Source organism: Podarcis tiliguerta (assembly GCF_965153285.1).
Source record: "Podarcis tiliguerta genome assembly, chromosome: 10".
NCBI classification, from domain to species: domain Eukaryota; kingdom Metazoa; phylum Chordata; class Lepidosauria; order Squamata; family Lacertidae; genus Podarcis; species Podarcis tiliguerta.
This window is the reverse complement of record NC_139543.1, coordinates 694,087-710,340: the sequence shown is the minus strand read 5'-3', so window position 1 is coordinate 710,340 and position 16,254 is coordinate 694,087. Positions and strand designations below refer to the sequence as shown.

The following is a 16,254-nucleotide window of genomic DNA, read 5'->3' as shown; positions in this document are numbered from 1 at the left end:
CTTGAAAGGAGTAAAGGCGGAAGGAGAGCCTGGTTGTTTTGTTTGGAAAGATATCGCTGGGAGTTAGAGCCTACCCCGCCCCTAAAAAGACTTAAAGACTAAGAGATCACGGAGAAGTTGAGATATAACCAGTGCTTTTTTCTGGGGGGTATGCATACCCCTAAACATTTTGTGAATCTAAGTTTGGCCTCATTGAGGGGCAGTATTTCCAAACGAGTAGGATAATGAGTAGGATAACCCCTAAACATGTTTTTAGAAAAAAGGCACTGGATATAACCAATTTTTTAAAAAAGCAAAATGCTATGGTAGCGGCAGAAGGAAAGTGGCATGAGGGCTTTTTGTATGTTGGAAGAGGAATGGCACCGACTTTTCCCTCCCTTCCCAGCCAGAGGAAGAAATGGTGAATCTCTGGAACTTGTTGATTTTTGGTGCCAGTGGAAGGGAGGGATCTGCTCTTGTCAATTTGGAACTGCTTGAGTATTATGGGAAGGAGCTGAGTCAGAGAAAAAAGAGGCTTTAACCTTGAAGTTGCCACTTCGCCACAACCAGGCTGGAATACAACAACAATAGTGGGAGTAAGGAGATACTCCCAAATGCTGCAGGAAAAAATCATAGAGACATATAAGGCCAAGAGACTAACAACTGACTTTCGGATGTGGCATTCGCAGAATGAAAAGGAAAAAGTGATGGTTCCTCACTTGAAGCTTTTTTTGGAAGTTAAATAATATAATAGCATGAATAGAAATGATTAAAAGTGCAGCTGTTAATTATGTGATAATTTAAAAAAATGGAATGTAATAGAAATAAATAAGAATATGAAATGCAGTAATATTAGATCATAAAGATCCATCAGGAATGATGCGTAGGAGGCCTCTTAACAAAATTGTATTAATTTGGAACTAATTTGTGTAATTGGGTTTATATTGGAAAATAATTGACAACATGGCTATAACCTATGTTGGGCCCTTGGGCCTCTATTTGCAAGGAAGGGTGGGGGAGAGATACAGCAAAAATGTTTTATTGAATTTAAGCCTATTTTATTTTATAATACAGGTTTTTATGGTTAACTTAGGTTCTTCAGCTTGTAATGTTCTCCCAAGAGAGCTTACTGAAGTATGATAATTTAGTTAAGAAAACAATTATAGAAAATAATGCTTAGAATGAATAACAGTAATGAAGTCATAAAGACAGACCTGCTTAAATGCTTGACCTGTTTAAAGAACTATTTGTGACTTGCGGCTCCCATCCTGATGTGACATCCAGTCACTGTCTGGGTGCAGAAATTATTAAGCGATATCAAATAATTTATTTTACAAAATGATGGTGACATTTTCAATTAAAAAGATAAAGAATATACAAATATTTACTTACCAGCTCTCTTGGTCTCATGTTGAAAAGGATTCTTTCAGCATTTTCACTGTCGTGCCTGCTTTCCATAATAGCCAACAAAAGCTTGGAGGCATTATTCTGAGGGCACAGAATTGAATTGATGCAGTTAAAATTTATTTCATGAATTAATGATCCCTGTATTTGCTTTAATTGATATTGCTAGGGCTGCTTTCTTTATTAGATAAGATTTTAAACTGCTTGCATTTGTTTTTGAAAGACATAACATTAGTGCAGTGTAAAGCTAATTAATTATTTCTTTGCAAGTCAGAAGAATCTTTGCAGATCAGAAGAATCTTTAAATGCATCAGCCACTATCTATAGCAATAAAATAAAATAAAATATACTGAAGATAGAGGTAAAACTTAACTATACAAAATGCATTTTGGAGGTTTACATCAATATTCAAATAATAGATCTTATTCTAATTGCCCCCACCTAAAAACCTTGCAGTTTTTTCTGTCGCCTGATCATCTTGATCTGCTAGAAGAAAGGACACAGTAGCAATCGTTGAGCTGCCTGGCATGGACAATAATAGAGGGGTAATAACCTCACTCCTCAAATCTTTAGAAAGAGTGCAAGCCAGAAGCACATGAACCACTGACTCAATACTGCCATCTCCACATGAACATGACCGTTTTTCCAGGCAAATTTTTTGAAATCAACCCTCAAGTACAGCCGAAGGTGAAAGTGCAAAAATGCAAAAGTGAAAGTGTGTCTGTATTTTGGAATTGTTAAATTTTGCAGGTAAGGTGCCAACATGTCAAAATGACTAGGTGGGAAATAATCATACCATGGACAAAATTTCCTTATTGTGGCCAAATTATTCTGTCTCTCAGTATCATATAGGCGCTGTCTAATTAAATTATTTGCTTTACGAAACCCAGTGTTAATAAACTTTTGCGGTGACAAACCAGAAAAGTAAAGCTTTTTCTTGACAATTTTAGTCCAAGTGCTCTCATGACAACCTTGCGATACCAAGGGTAATAGACCAGTGGGGATTAAATTTAGGCGAAGCCAATAAGTAAATATCCTACGCCAAATTTGTAATTCAACATAGGGGAGGTTAGCCTCTTTTTTAAAAAAAAAATTTTTATCAACAGGCCAATCACATCACATTATCCAAATCACATTAGTTCCAAATTATACAGCCAAATTTTAAATTTTGTTGGGGGTACCCATACATGAAGCTCCGAACGAGTCCAAACATCACTTATATTGCTGCTTTAATTAAGCAAGTCTATCCAGTTCAATCCAGATAGTCCTTTATTACTTTCTTCATCTTCTTGTTGTTATCGTATATTCCTTTCTTTGCGATCTCTGATAATCTTCACAAGCAGATTAAAAACAGGCATTCTCTGTGTGGGTGGGGAGGTTAGCCTCTAAACACAACGAAGCATTTGGAATACAGGATGGAACAGAAAAAAATTGCCATAGGAACTTAAGATTGAACAGCTTCAGTAGATCCAAGGTCCAAATCTCAGCTCCATACAATAACTGTGCTGGGGATTTAGCTTAATAAACACTTCAAGTGCTGATAGTATGTGATTGCCACCTTTTGTACGGAAAAAGCGTGTCGGATTTTTGGTGCTTTGAGATGCTTTTGCCTTTGCATACAGTATTTCTGATGTGCTTCCCATGACACTGTTGACTGAAAAATAAGGCTGAGGTATTTAAAGACTATCTATGGGCCCTGTAGTTTCTTGAAAACACAATGACTTTAGTTTTCTTGTAATTCACAGCCAGCTGTTCCCTTTGGCAGTATCCTGTGAATTCCCTCAACAATCTTTTTAGGCCCATTTTTGTTTGAGATAGAAGTACTGCATCATCTGCATATAATAATATAGAGATGGGTTTTTTTGGCCAATTTAGGGGCGTGATACTCTGGGGATGTTAAACTCTGTACAATATCATTTATATATAAATTAAACACTGCGGGAGCTAGAATATAACCTTGCTTAACTCCATCTGTGGCTGGTACAGATTCTGTGAGCTGCCCATTTGTAGAGCAATGCACTTTCACCACAGCGTTTTTATATAGACAGTTAGTCAAGAACAATAATCTTTTATCTATACTTGGAAGAGTTCAGCTAATCCGACAGTCTTACTCGAGAGATTGAATCGAATGCAGCTTTTGGATCAATGAAAGCTACATATAGCACACCACCTGGTTACTTAACATACTTATCTATATTCAGGTAGGTAGCCGTGTTGGTCTGGCGCAGTAGAAATATATTAAAAAAACAAAAAATGAAAGCTCATACCAAGAACAAACTTAGTTGGTCTCTAAGGTGCTACTGGACATTTTTTTTAATTTTTTAAATATATATATAGGTAAAGGTACCCGTGCCCGTACGGGCCAGTCTTGACAGACTCTAGGGTTGTGCGCTCATCTCACTCTATAGGCCGGGAGCCAGCGCTGTCCGGAGACACTTCCGGGTCACGTGGCCAGCGTGACAAGCTGCATCTGGTGAGCCAGCGCAGCACACGGAACGCCGTTTACCTTCCCGCTAGTAAGCGGTCCCTATTTATCTACTTGCACCCGGGGGTGCTTTCGAACTGCTAGGTTGGCAGGCGCTGGGACCGAGCAATGGGAGCGCACCCCGCCGCAGGGATTCGAACCACCAACCTTTCGATCAGCAAGTCCTAGGCGCTGAGGCTTTTACCCACAGCGCCACCTACTTATCTATAAAATGGGCTAGTACAAAGCAATGGTGGATCTGCCTTGTCTAAATCCTGCTTGCTCTTTGGCAAGAATAGTTTAATCAGTTATCCAATCAGCTAGCTTATGTTAAAGATGCTTTGCATATAATTTGCTAATTACAGGTAGCAAACTAACTGGTCTATAACTAGCCAGAACGGATGTAAGGCCTTTTTTGAATATGGGGATAACTACCGCTGTGGCCCAAATAACCTGGATGAATTGATAAATGAGATAATTACTGCCAGCAGGGAGACCCACCAGTTGGTGTTAGACTTCAACAGCTCTGGGGGCAAATAGTCTATGCCTGGTGCTTTATTATTATTTAACTGTGAAATAAGGTTCTTGACCTCAGTTGTAGATACTGGAGGCCAGTCTGGAAAGTTTTCCAAAGATTCTGTTATTTGGTTGACCTCTTCATCTTGCCCATAATGGAGTGAATGATGATACTGCATCTCTTCATTGGGCCTGATAGTACACACTGAAACATTTCAAGCATTCTCCAGCAGGCCTGATATTGTACACCAGAAGAGGGGGATGTCCTTATTGTGAGAGGCCTTTATTATGATATGCCAAGCATGTTTTTCTGCTTTCTGTTTTTTTCCATCTTAGCGGAAGTTTATACTTCTATATGAGGGGAACATATTCATTAATTAAGAGGGGTAAATTTTAGTTCCTATATTTGCGGTAAACTCTCTTCAGCTGGCTTTAAGCCTGTTTCCACTCTTTGTTGAACCAGCTGGAAGATCCCATTGATCTTATTAAGCCACTGTTATGATCTCAATTCTCGAGTGGTCTTGCAACTTATCAGTCAAGATCTTAAATAAAGTCAGCCTCAGCAGCAGAGGTAGCTGAGATGATAGCAATAATAATAGCTCTTAAGTCATCTGTATGAAGATGAGTCAGAGCTAGATTGAGTACTAGTGGGGTCCACTTAATTCTATGGCCTGCAGTCACACCTAAGTTTGCATTAGAGATAAATTGAGTTTTGGGGGAAGAATTGTTAAATACTGGGCCTACTAGTGCCATTGTTAGAGGTAAATTATCACTTTCAATATTATGGCCCACCTCAAACTCCATGACAAACCTATATGCAAATTGCAAGATCGCAATATAATTTATCACACTGCCCCTATGCTTTGCAAAGTGGGTATATTCCCTGGGCTGATCGCCCTCTGTCATACCGTTTAATATTAGCATGGCTGTTGTAGTTGCATTCAACTTTGTGGAGATGAAACATGCTAGACCCCCACTGGTCCTACCACCTTTTGTTGAAATGTATGCTCAATATATGATAGGCTGACAGGGCACTCACTGTGCACCACCTGCCAGCTCATGTACAATGTAGTGTACAGTGCAGTACAGTGCAGTATGTACAGTGAAGCGTAGATATATACATACATAAACACATTGGCCCCAAACATGCAACCCATATTGTGTACATGGAACAGCTGCCAGGGCATGAGCACACATGCAAGCACACCAGCTCATCCTGTGTTTGCTACACACACTTTTGTGAATGTGTGCACAAATGTCATATTAAGGATTTGGAAATATTTGGGTTAAGAGGTCCTATGGCTGGGTCGGGATGGCATGGGGATGAGGGACCAACTCCCTTCTCTTGCGGGGGCCCAATTAGTGCCATTGCCTTCCATTAAGAGTTTGGGTGTAATCCTTGACGCCTCCCTTTCCATGGAGGCGCAAGTTACAGCAACACCCAAGGCGACATTTTCCCACCTTCGCCGCATCAAGCAGTTGGTCCCTTAACTTTCCCACCCTGACCTGGCCACAGTGATCCATGCGATGGTCATCTCCAGGCTTGACTACTGTAATTCGCTCTACGCGGGGCTGCCCTTGAAGCTGTCCCAGAAACTCCATGCTGCAGCGAGGCTCCTCACGGGGTCTCTGCCATGGGAGCATATTCACCCAGTGCTTTTCAAGCTGCACTGGCTCCGGGTGGAGTACAGGTTCAGATTTAAGGTGCTGCTTTTGACCTTTAAAGCCCTTCATGGCCTAGGACCCTCGTACCTACGGGACCGCCTCTCCCGGTATGCCCCACGGAGAGCCTCAAGGTCCATAAATAACAACACCCTAGTGGTCCCGGGCCCTAAGGAAGTCAGATTAGCCTCAACCAGAGCCAGGGCCTTTTCAACTCTGGCTCCGGCCTGGTAAAACTCTCTGCCTCATGAGACCAGGGCCCTGCAGGATCTGATTTCTTTTCGCAGGGCCTGTAAGACAGAGTTGTTCCGCCTGGCCTTTGGCTTGGAGCCAATTTGATTCCCTCCCTCTTTTTCTTTTCCTTCTCCTCCTGCGATGAGGCTACATTTTAATATTTTAATGTCTCAATATTTTAATGTTGTATTTTAATTTTGTTTTTAAGTTTTAATCATTCAACTTGTTTTTATTATTGCTTGTAAGCCGCTCTGAGCCCGGCCTTGGCTGGGGAGGGCGGGGTATAAATAAAAATTATTATTATTATTATTATTATTGTTGCTGTTGTTGTTGTTGTGAAAAAAATGTAAACTCTCATGTACAGAAAGTGAAAAGCTTTAGCTTATGCTTTTTGGCAAACAACACAAACCCCCGAGTGCATATCCCATTAGGAGTGTGTTTTGCCCAGGAAGGGAATGCTCCTTAGTTCAAAGAATTTACTGCAGAGGATGTTTTTTAAAGAAATGCATCATGCAATATCATGCAAGCTGACCTCCTGCTACCAGCATAATTGTGGATTACTCCGGCAAGGTGGCAGCAAGGTGAAAGTGCAACTGCGGGGCAAATCCAGTGCTCCTGCTGGTACATTTACACTATACCAAACTCGTGGCTGCCTTGCCCCTTCCAGAAAGCTGCCATGATACTAGTGGTGGGAGGTCAGGCACATGCTGGCACCCAACCCTACCAACCGCTACTGCACCAATGTAAATCTTAAGTCCAGTTCTATGAGCTGCTGTGCAAGTACAGCGGCTTGTGAGTTTGAGCCATGGGATGAGTATAGGTGATAAAGGCTGAAATCATAGAATCATAGAGTTGGAAGAGACCACAAGGGCCATCGAATCCAACCCCCTGCCAAGCAGGAAACACCATCAGAGCACTCCTGACATATGGTTGTCAAGCCTCTGCTTAAAGACCTCCAAAGAAGGAGACTCCACCACACTACTTGGCAGCAAATTCCACTGTCAAACAGCTCTTACTGTCAGGAAGTTCTTCCTAATGTTTAGGTGGAATCTTCTTTCTTGTAGTTTGGATCCATTGCTCCGTGTCCGCTTCTCTGGAGCAGCAGAAAACAACCTTTCTCCCTCCTCTATGTGACATCCTTTTATATATTTGAACATGGCTATCATATCACCCCTTAACCTCCTCTTCTCCAGGCTAAACATGCCCAACTCCCTTAGCCGTTCCTCATAAGGCATCGTTTCCAGGCCTTTGACCATTTTGGTTGCCCTCCTCTGGACACGTTCCAGTTTGTCCTTCTTGAACTGTGGTGCCCAGAACTGGACACAGTACTCCAGGTGAGGTCTGACCAGAGCAGAATACAGTGGCACTATTACTTCCCTTGATCTAGATGCTATAATCGTATATATGCATACCTAGAAGTGAGTCCCACTGAACCCAGTGGAACTTATTTCTGAGAAAATATGTATAGAATAGCCCTGTAAACACTGTACCTTCAACTGAAGCACTAGGTCCATACGGTATTTTCCAAGAGGATTGATATCATTCAGGATCAAGGCAATGATAATGTCTATGCCATTAGATTCATGTGTCGCTATGCAGGACTAGAACATAAAAATAATTATAAGGACAGCAGTGTACATGTTGCAAATTTTCAGATATACAATAATTCCTTGGGGCCTTAGGTGACACAGTTAGTGTTTTGAATCAGAGTCTAGGGTAACTAAATTTTACTCACAGCAGACTCATTGGAATAAATGAACAAGAGCTACATCAATTAATTTCAATGGGTCTACTCTGAGTAAAAAACTATTTGAATACTACTCCTAGACACTGAGGAGAAATCTTGATTGACCCCTGTTGCAAAACCACAAATAGGAAATTATTATTATTATTATTATTATTATTGAAATCCAAACCATTTTTCTTTTTAGCATCAAGTTGATATAAAACGAACTTTTTAGTTGATTTTCAGATGCTGAATGGACATGCAAACTGTGCCTATTAGTGATGCAGTATATATGAATTTAATATACTTTTTTGGAGGGGAGAAGGATACAGAGCTGCAGTCTGAACAAGCAACAAACATGTGCAAACCCACCACAAAACACCCAAAAACAAATCAAGCCCCCCCTTTTTCAAAGTTTATGTGTTATAACAGCCTGAATTATACTTATTCCATAGCAGCAGTAGCAAATGTAATCTAAGAGCTTGATCGATAACTCTGTAGCACGGAGCAGCACAGTGTCCTACACTGATAACTGCCCCACTCCAGAATCCTGAAATAATATTTCACGAATTTTGTAAATACAGCGGTACCTCGGGTTAAGAATTTAATTCATTCTGGAGGTCCATTCTTAACCTGAAACTGTTCTTAACCTGAAGCACCACTTTAGCTAATGGGGCCTCCCGCTGCCGCCGCGCAATTTCTGTTCTCATCCTGAAGCAAAGTTCTTAACCCAAGGTACTATTTCTGGGCTAGCAGAGTCTGTAACCTGAAGCGTCTGTAACCGGAGGTACCACTGTACTCCAAAGCACTACAGAAATGCTTTGTATCATACAAGGTCCACGGCTGGATCTTAGTCAAACTAAGACCTTTGCCTCAGGCAGAAAGGTGGGATACAGAAAGGTGGCAGCTGGCATGTTTTCCCTCAACTCACCACCTACCCACCTCCATTTAGCATGCTCAGAGCATTGCCCCCATTTTCCCATTGCAGCAAAGTGTACTTACAGGTGGTCCCAAGTCACCCACAACCTTTTGGGTCAGGTGACCCCAGAGACTGTGCTACTGCTGCTTTGCAGTGCAACACTTTACTATTCTCAAACTTTAACTAGTATTTTGTGCCACTATGACAGAGTAGCATAGACTCTACAGGACCCCCTCTCCTACAACGCCTCACTCTAGAACAGAGCTGTGTGTCACGACACTTTAGCGTGTTGGCTGCAGTGTGTAGGTGTGTCGCGCGAATGCTCCCTGCGCTCCTCATGGGGCTGGAAAGGGGTTAGTTTAACCTCTGGTTTGCTAGTAAAACTGAATTACAAGCCATTGTCCTGAGGGGCTCTGGAGAGCCTGATACACCAGCAAAAAGAGGAGGAAGGTCAGAGCATGTGCAGTGCAGCAACAACTGTGCCTCAACCAGCAGAATGTCTTGTTCCTGGCCCTAGGTAGTGACATGGCTCAGTGATAGAGCATATGCTTCAATGGCAGAAAACCCCAGGTTCAATTTCTGACAACACCAGGCAGGTCTGGGAAACCCTGGCAGTCAGAGCAGAAAGTAGTAAGCTACATAATCTAATGGTGCTAGATTATGTAGATTTCATTATCAATAAATCAATTGTGAAAGGTATTCAAGGGTTTTAGATCCTATGTGGCAATCAATCAATAATATTGTATTATGGGAATAATCTACCCAAAATTAAGCTTCTAAAAACAAAAGAGCAATAATTAACTAATGTTTCAGCAACTAATTTGGAGACATATTTATTTCCAATGGGGGAGAGTTAAACATGTGAAATGAATGGGATTTAACATGCTTAGCTTTGGTTAGATCATTGCCATAATACAGAACATTAAGATTAATATTTATTACTTTGGTATCCAAGAATTGTTATTGTAAAAATTGTTTTGCAGCTTTACAAGTTGTGACATTAAATCTTTTGAACCACATCCAAACACAAGAGCATTTGTAAAGGCATTTTACAAATTAAAATTGTTCCCGCATTGCCCAGTGATAGGTTTTGTGCTAAACACTCAAATCCCAGTCCAAACCTTCAACATTTATAAAGCCTGAGAATTCTCAGAATAATAAATTGCTAGAACCTTTACAGCATAGCCAAGACATCTGCTGAAGAATTATTAAAAAGAAAAGTTAGAAACGTGTTTCTTGGTTTCATTGCCAATGGCATAGGAAGGTCAGGTTGTACCCAGTGCAGAAAATTTCTTGTCACCCCCCTGCAACATTGATTTATTATTATTATTATTTTTTTGCTGCAAAAATGGTTTTACGTTATTTCATATTTTCTTACAAAGGAATGTGGATTCTGGGCCTCTGATAACAAGTAGGCGACTGTGGACAGATAGTTAAATCTACTGGATGGCTTGTGTTATTTTATTTATGTTTATTGTTTATTTATTTATTCAAATTTATTTTTAAAAACCTGCAAAGTGGTTTACCAAACACACACACACACACACACACACACACACAAACCCACAGCAGTAAAATCAGTAAAATCAAGAAAAATTAACAATCCTACTTTAAAACATACAAAAGCTTAAATATTAAGATTAAAATTACTTCAACTTCCTAAGCATCTAGGTATGCTTGCCTAAAGAAGACTGCTTTTAGCAGGTGTCCAAAAAGAGTCTAGCAAAGGCATGTGCTTTGTTGCAATAGGCAGGTGCTGTCACAGTAAACAATGCAGTACAGATATTATGTGGAACCTATAGTAGTGCTTGAAACTACTGACGGGGAGGTTTTATTTATTGTGATTTCACCATGCTCTGTATTATCTGGAAAGGAAAACATTTATTTAAAAAGCAGGACTGCACAGCAGCAATCTGGTCTCATCATGATCAGTGGGACTTATTCCTGAGCTGACGGTGCGTAAGATGGGCTGCAATCCTATGCATCCCTTGCATCCAACTTGTACCTAAAAATCTGCACAAGCCTGCACCACAGAACTGTAGAGTTGGAAGGGACCCCTGAGGGTCATCTAGCCAAACCTCTGGGGCAATGCAGGAATCTCAACTAGACCATCCCTGACCGATGGCCATCTGTCTTTCCTGTTTTCCCCCTAAGCCAGGACACACAACTGGAGGTGGGGGAAAAGATAAATTTTGACAATGGGGCAGATTTGTCAGGCGTGCGCAGGAACAGCTTGAAGACTTTACACAGAGAGGAACCGCACACGCATGTAACAGGCAGGGAGCCAGTTCAGATAGAGAGAAAGACATTTGGGAGGGGAGGAGAAAAGAGTAGCAGAGTCCTCTCCTCTTTGGGATGGTGGCGCTAGGGCTTTGGGACCACCCTCCCCAAAATATTTACTTGTCTTCAATGTATTGTTACCACTGTTATTCTATAGTACAGATCCTTTTAAAATTAAACACTTTCTCTAGAATTAAAGTGGCAGAAGTAATCAGTAGCATCAAAGGAAAGGCAAGAGAATAGTCCCTAATAGAGGCACACAGAGGTGTTTGGCCTTGGGGTGGGAATGTACCGTTTGCTGTACTTAGCCTTGAGATGGGAGACTGAAAGTGCTTAAGAAATAAAAAATAAAAGTCTTGCGTCTAGCAATATTTTTCTGCAAAAGCATCAGACTGGTTCTCAAAAGTGTGAACTTCATTAATAGACCCTAATTGGCCACAGAATAGCTTTGCTGCTTTTTCTCATCTTCTTTTAATTACACAACTGCTTTTGGGGGGTCCCAGCTTCACGCAGGGGAGGCTGGGGGCAAAGGGGAGGCCGGCCTGCCGAGCGCCCAGGGCGGCGCTGAGCTGCTCCTCCCGGCGCCACACGAGGGCAAAACGGGGCGGCAGCGCTGCCATTGTCCCGCACGCTCCACTTTGGGGGGCAGCAAAGGTTTTTCGGAGGGGGGTTTGGGCCCGAAGGGGGTGCGCAGGACAGGCAGCGGCCTTGGCAGGCCTCCTCAGCAGCCTGGAATGTCGGCCTAGGAGAAGAAAAGGAGGCCGAGTAGACTAGGCCTTGCCTTACCTTCGCCCCGCCCCCAACCCAGCTGGCCAATCGGCTGTGTGCAGGGGGCGGGGCGAAGGCAAGGCAAGGCCTAGTCTACTCGGCGGCATCTCATTTTCTTCACCTAGGCCGACTTTCCAGGACCCGGGAAGCCAAGCGGAGGGTGGGGCAGTAGGACGGGTCATAAAAAACTTTTTTAAAAAAATGCCTGCTCCAAAGGTCTTATTTTACTAAACTAGGGAGTATATAGCTATATAATTTCATGCATATCAGTTAATATCTTGACCCTGCTCCACTGAATGGAAATTTCAGCCTTCACAACATAGGAAAATGGCCAAGTAAACAGCTATTTTCATGGAGGAGGGTCAAGATATTAACTGATATGCATGAAATTTCATATATAGCTATATAATCCCTAGTGTACTAAGATAAGACCTTTGGAGCAGGCGTTTTTTAAAAAAGTTTTTTATGAACCACCCTAGTAGGGCAGTAATTGTTCCTTGATCATTTGTCACCCCCCTCCATGATGGCACCCGGGGAGACCCACCCCCGCCCCCCTTCCTATGCCCCTGGGGGTAGTTAATTAGTTTTCTTGTGTTTCTGCAAAGACCACCTGTGCATTCTGTTGCCACACACATCTGTGCATATATAGTAATGTGAAAGCATGTGCATAAACATGCTTTCTGTAAGAAAAAAATATTGCTATTGTCACCATGATAGTTATGATAGTGCCCATTTTACATATGCACATACATTCATATATGTACTTTAGGGCAGGAACAAAGATGGTGTGGTTAAATACTCGGAGTGGGAACCCCTGCTACTCCAAGGCTGCCAGGTTGTCATCAGGAAAAACAGGTCGGTCGCAATCTACTGGTTGATTGCGGGTGCCCCTGAGCTGTGGTCAACAACTTTGGCTTCCTAAAAAAAGCTCAACAATCTAAATCCAGTCTGTAGATCACTGCCATTTTTTATAGTAGGAGTAGATCACAGTCTCTTGGGAGTTGGACATGCCTGACCTATGACAATGCAGGAGGAAACAGTGCAGATGCTATGCCTGCTATATGATCCTTCTCTGGTCCATCCACTCTTCTTTGCTTGCTTTAGTGATCAAGACTAGCATCACTCCACAGCAAGCATGGAAGGATGATGAATGGAAGCAAGACAGAACCGCTACAAAACCTCTCACTCAATCTTTAGCATGAAACGTAAAATCAGGTTCACTAGGTTGCAAACTAGCAACCCTACAAATACCAATATTAATTGATAACATAACCAGAAAACTTAGCTTACATGTGTTCACTCAACCACTTAAATTTGTGGAATTAGCACTGCTACAGGTGCCACATAATATATGTTACGCATTTCAAAGGACTCAATCATTTAGTGTGGCAGCATCTACACTTTGGAACTCCCTGCATACTGAGCTCATGCAAGCGTCTTAACTTGTTTAAACAAGTCTACCCACTTTATAAAATAAATAAAATAAATAAACATGCAGCTGAAAAAATACGCCAAAAAAGGCCTGGTCTAGTTTGAAAAAAAATTCTAGGTTTCTTTCAGACCTGAATTTCCAATGGCATTTCTAGCAGCATAAAGAAATGAAGCATAAAGCATCAGATATCATCATGCTATTAATTAGGTGATGACACTTTTTGGATGCAGATCGGAATTCAGTGAAGATTCTTCAATGGAAGTTTTTAAGTTACCTGGTTTTCATGGCATGGACCTTGACAATATTCAGTCAAGCTTTCAAGTGTTTGGTTCACCAAAGCTACATTCTTCTCATTGATGTACAAGCCCAAAAGTCCTAGTCCACCTGTTGTACTTCCACAAATGCAATCTAAAAACTGAAGTGTCTCACATACTAGGTTGTAGTTCGTCTTGTTGTTCTGATTTCTTAAAAAGTTCTGAAAATAGGAGGAAAAACCCTTATGCATATGCAGACATCATATTAAACATGCTGGTTCAATTCAGTCAGGCATCATCCCAAACCATTGTTAAAGTAGCTTAATTATTGCAGTTTCATGTGATGTCTGAAGTGATATTCACTGCTTTCCACCAACTGGTAAACAAAAATTAGAAACCACAGTCTGAATAGGTTTTGTAAACTGTGGTCTGCACTTAGTATAATTTTGCATTATTGCATTATTGAATTGACAAACCATAGTTACGAACCAAAGAAGCTCCCTTACAGTGAGTCAAACTATTTATCTTTTAAAAAAAATCTTTTTTATTGGTTTTACAAATACAAAATACAAACAGAGAATAAAAAGTATATCTATAAACTGTGAAGAGATTCTCCGAATCTCAAGACTCACTATTGTCAACAATGACTGACAGTGGCTCTCCAATGTTTCAGGCAAGGAAAGGGTCTCTCCTAGTCTGAACTGGAGATAATGGGAACTGAACCTGGATGCAAAAGGACCATCGCTCCACAGCTAGAAGCTGTGCTATCATAGAAGCAGGAGTGAATTTGTGATTTTTTTGGATTGGGGGTTGAGCAGATAGAAACCAGCTCTAAACCATGTTCTAAATTACAAAGCTTGTTCTAAAGTTCAAACCTATGGTTAGTGCAAATTATGGTCTGAACTGAGCCAATACTGAAAACAAATATAAGGAACAAACTGTCACAAATTAGCAAATTTTGCATTATCATAACTCTCCTCCAAATTAATTTCCAGGGTTGAAAATAAAAATACTAATGTTTCAGACATTGCAAATTATTGACAAAATGGACTGTTTCAAGAAGTGGCAGAAAGATATTTCCAGATTTGTCTGGCAGGGCAAAAAGCCAAGAATAAAATTTAAAATATTAACTGATGCAAAAGAAAGAGGAGGCTTTGCCCTGCCAGACTTAAAACTTTACTATGAATCAGCAGCTTTCTGCTGGTTGAAAGAATGGCTGCTCCTTGAAAATACAGACATTTTGGATTTAGAAGGATTCAATAATGTTTTTGGTTGGCATGCATATCTATGGTATGAAAAGGTTAAAGTGCACAGAATGTTTAAAAACCATATTGTCAGGAAAGTACTGTTTAATGTTTGGATAAGGTATAAAGACCTACTTGAAAACAAAACCCCAAGGTGGTTGTCACCGATGGAAGCGAAAGCCCTAAAAAAGCTCAATATGGAGGCCAAATGGCCGAAATATTGGGAAATATTGGAACAGGAGGGAGACAAATTAAAATTGCAGAGTTTTGAAAAATTAAAAAATAAAGTGCGAGACTGGCTTCATTATTATCAGATAATGGAGGCATACAAATTGGATAGAAAAATTGGCTTCCAGGTGGAAAAATCAAAATTGGAAACAGAACTGTTAGAACCCAAAACTAAGATTTTGTCAAGAATGTATAACTTGCTATTGAAATGGAATACTCAGGATGAAACAGTAAAATCTGCTATGATTAAATGGGCACAAGATGTTGGGCATAACATAATGATGGCTGACTGGGAACAGTTATGGACCACAGGTATGAAATTTACGGCATGTAATGCCTTAAGAGAGAATATTATGAAAATGATATACAGGTGGTACATGACACGAGTCAAGCTAGCAAAAATCTATCATTTGCCCGATAATAAATGTTGGAAATGTAAAGAAATTGAAGGCACATTCTTCCACCTTTGGTGGACGTGCCCAAGGATCAAGACCTTCTGGGAAATGATCTATAATGAAATGAAAAAGGTGTTTAAATATACCTTTCCGAAGAAACCAGAGGCCTTTCTCCTGGGCATGGTTGGCCAATTGGTGTTAAAGAAGGATAGAACCTTTTTTATGTATGCCACAACAGCAGCAAGAATACTTATTGTGAAGTATTGGAAGACACAAGAACTACCCACTCTGGAAGAATGGCAGATGAAGGTGATGGACTACATGGAACTGGCAAAAATGACTGGCAGAATCAGAGACCAGGGAGAAGAGACGGTGGAGGAAGATTGGAAGAAATTTAAAGACTATTTACAGAAATATTATAAAATCAATGAATGTTAGAATGGCATCGGATGGAGGTTAAAAGGTTATTAGTAATAATGTGGTGAAGGAGTATGGAAAATTCGAAGGTTAAAAGATGAAGAATTAAAGGTTTAATATATAAAGATAAAGATTAAGATAAGATAGAGGGAAGGGATTTGCTGATTAAATATTTGAATTGGAATACAGTGAGGGGAGGTTTGGGGAAGTCTGGGAAATAAGCAAATGTAAGAAATACTATGAAAATGGAATTGTTTTTATTTGTTTTTCTTTTTGTATTTTTGTATTTTTCTTTCTTTTTTCTATGTAAAAGTCTTAATAAAAAATATTAT

At 40.6% G+C, this 16,254-nt stretch overlaps 2 protein-coding genes across 9 annotated transcripts in view; one reads left to right on the top strand and one right to left on the bottom strand.

Annotated features, from left to right (window-relative positions):
- NUDT5 (nudix hydrolase 5) overlaps nt 1-16,254 on the top strand; it is a 1,423,229-nt gene that overhangs the window by 746,766 nt on the left and 660,209 nt on the right. The gene's annotated exons all lie outside the window — the stretch shown is intronic.
- Nucleotides 1-16,254, bottom strand: part of ITPR2 (inositol 1,4,5-trisphosphate receptor type 2) — a 320,952-nt gene that overhangs the window by 68,038 nt on the left and 236,660 nt on the right. For 7 of the 8 annotated variants that reach the window (XM_083399206.1, XM_083399209.1, XM_083399213.1 and 4 more), the window contains 3 exons: nt 13,659-13,859; nt 7,750-7,860; nt 1,372-1,467 (listed from right to left, as the gene is read on the bottom strand). In XM_083399206.1, the coding sequence (XP_083255332.1) occupies nt 1,372-1,467; nt 7,750-7,860; nt 13,659-13,859 (408 nt within the window). The remainder of the gene's footprint in view (nt 1-1,371; nt 1,468-7,749; nt 7,861-13,658; nt 13,860-16,254) is intronic. The other variant, XM_083399210.1, reaches the window with a different exon arrangement.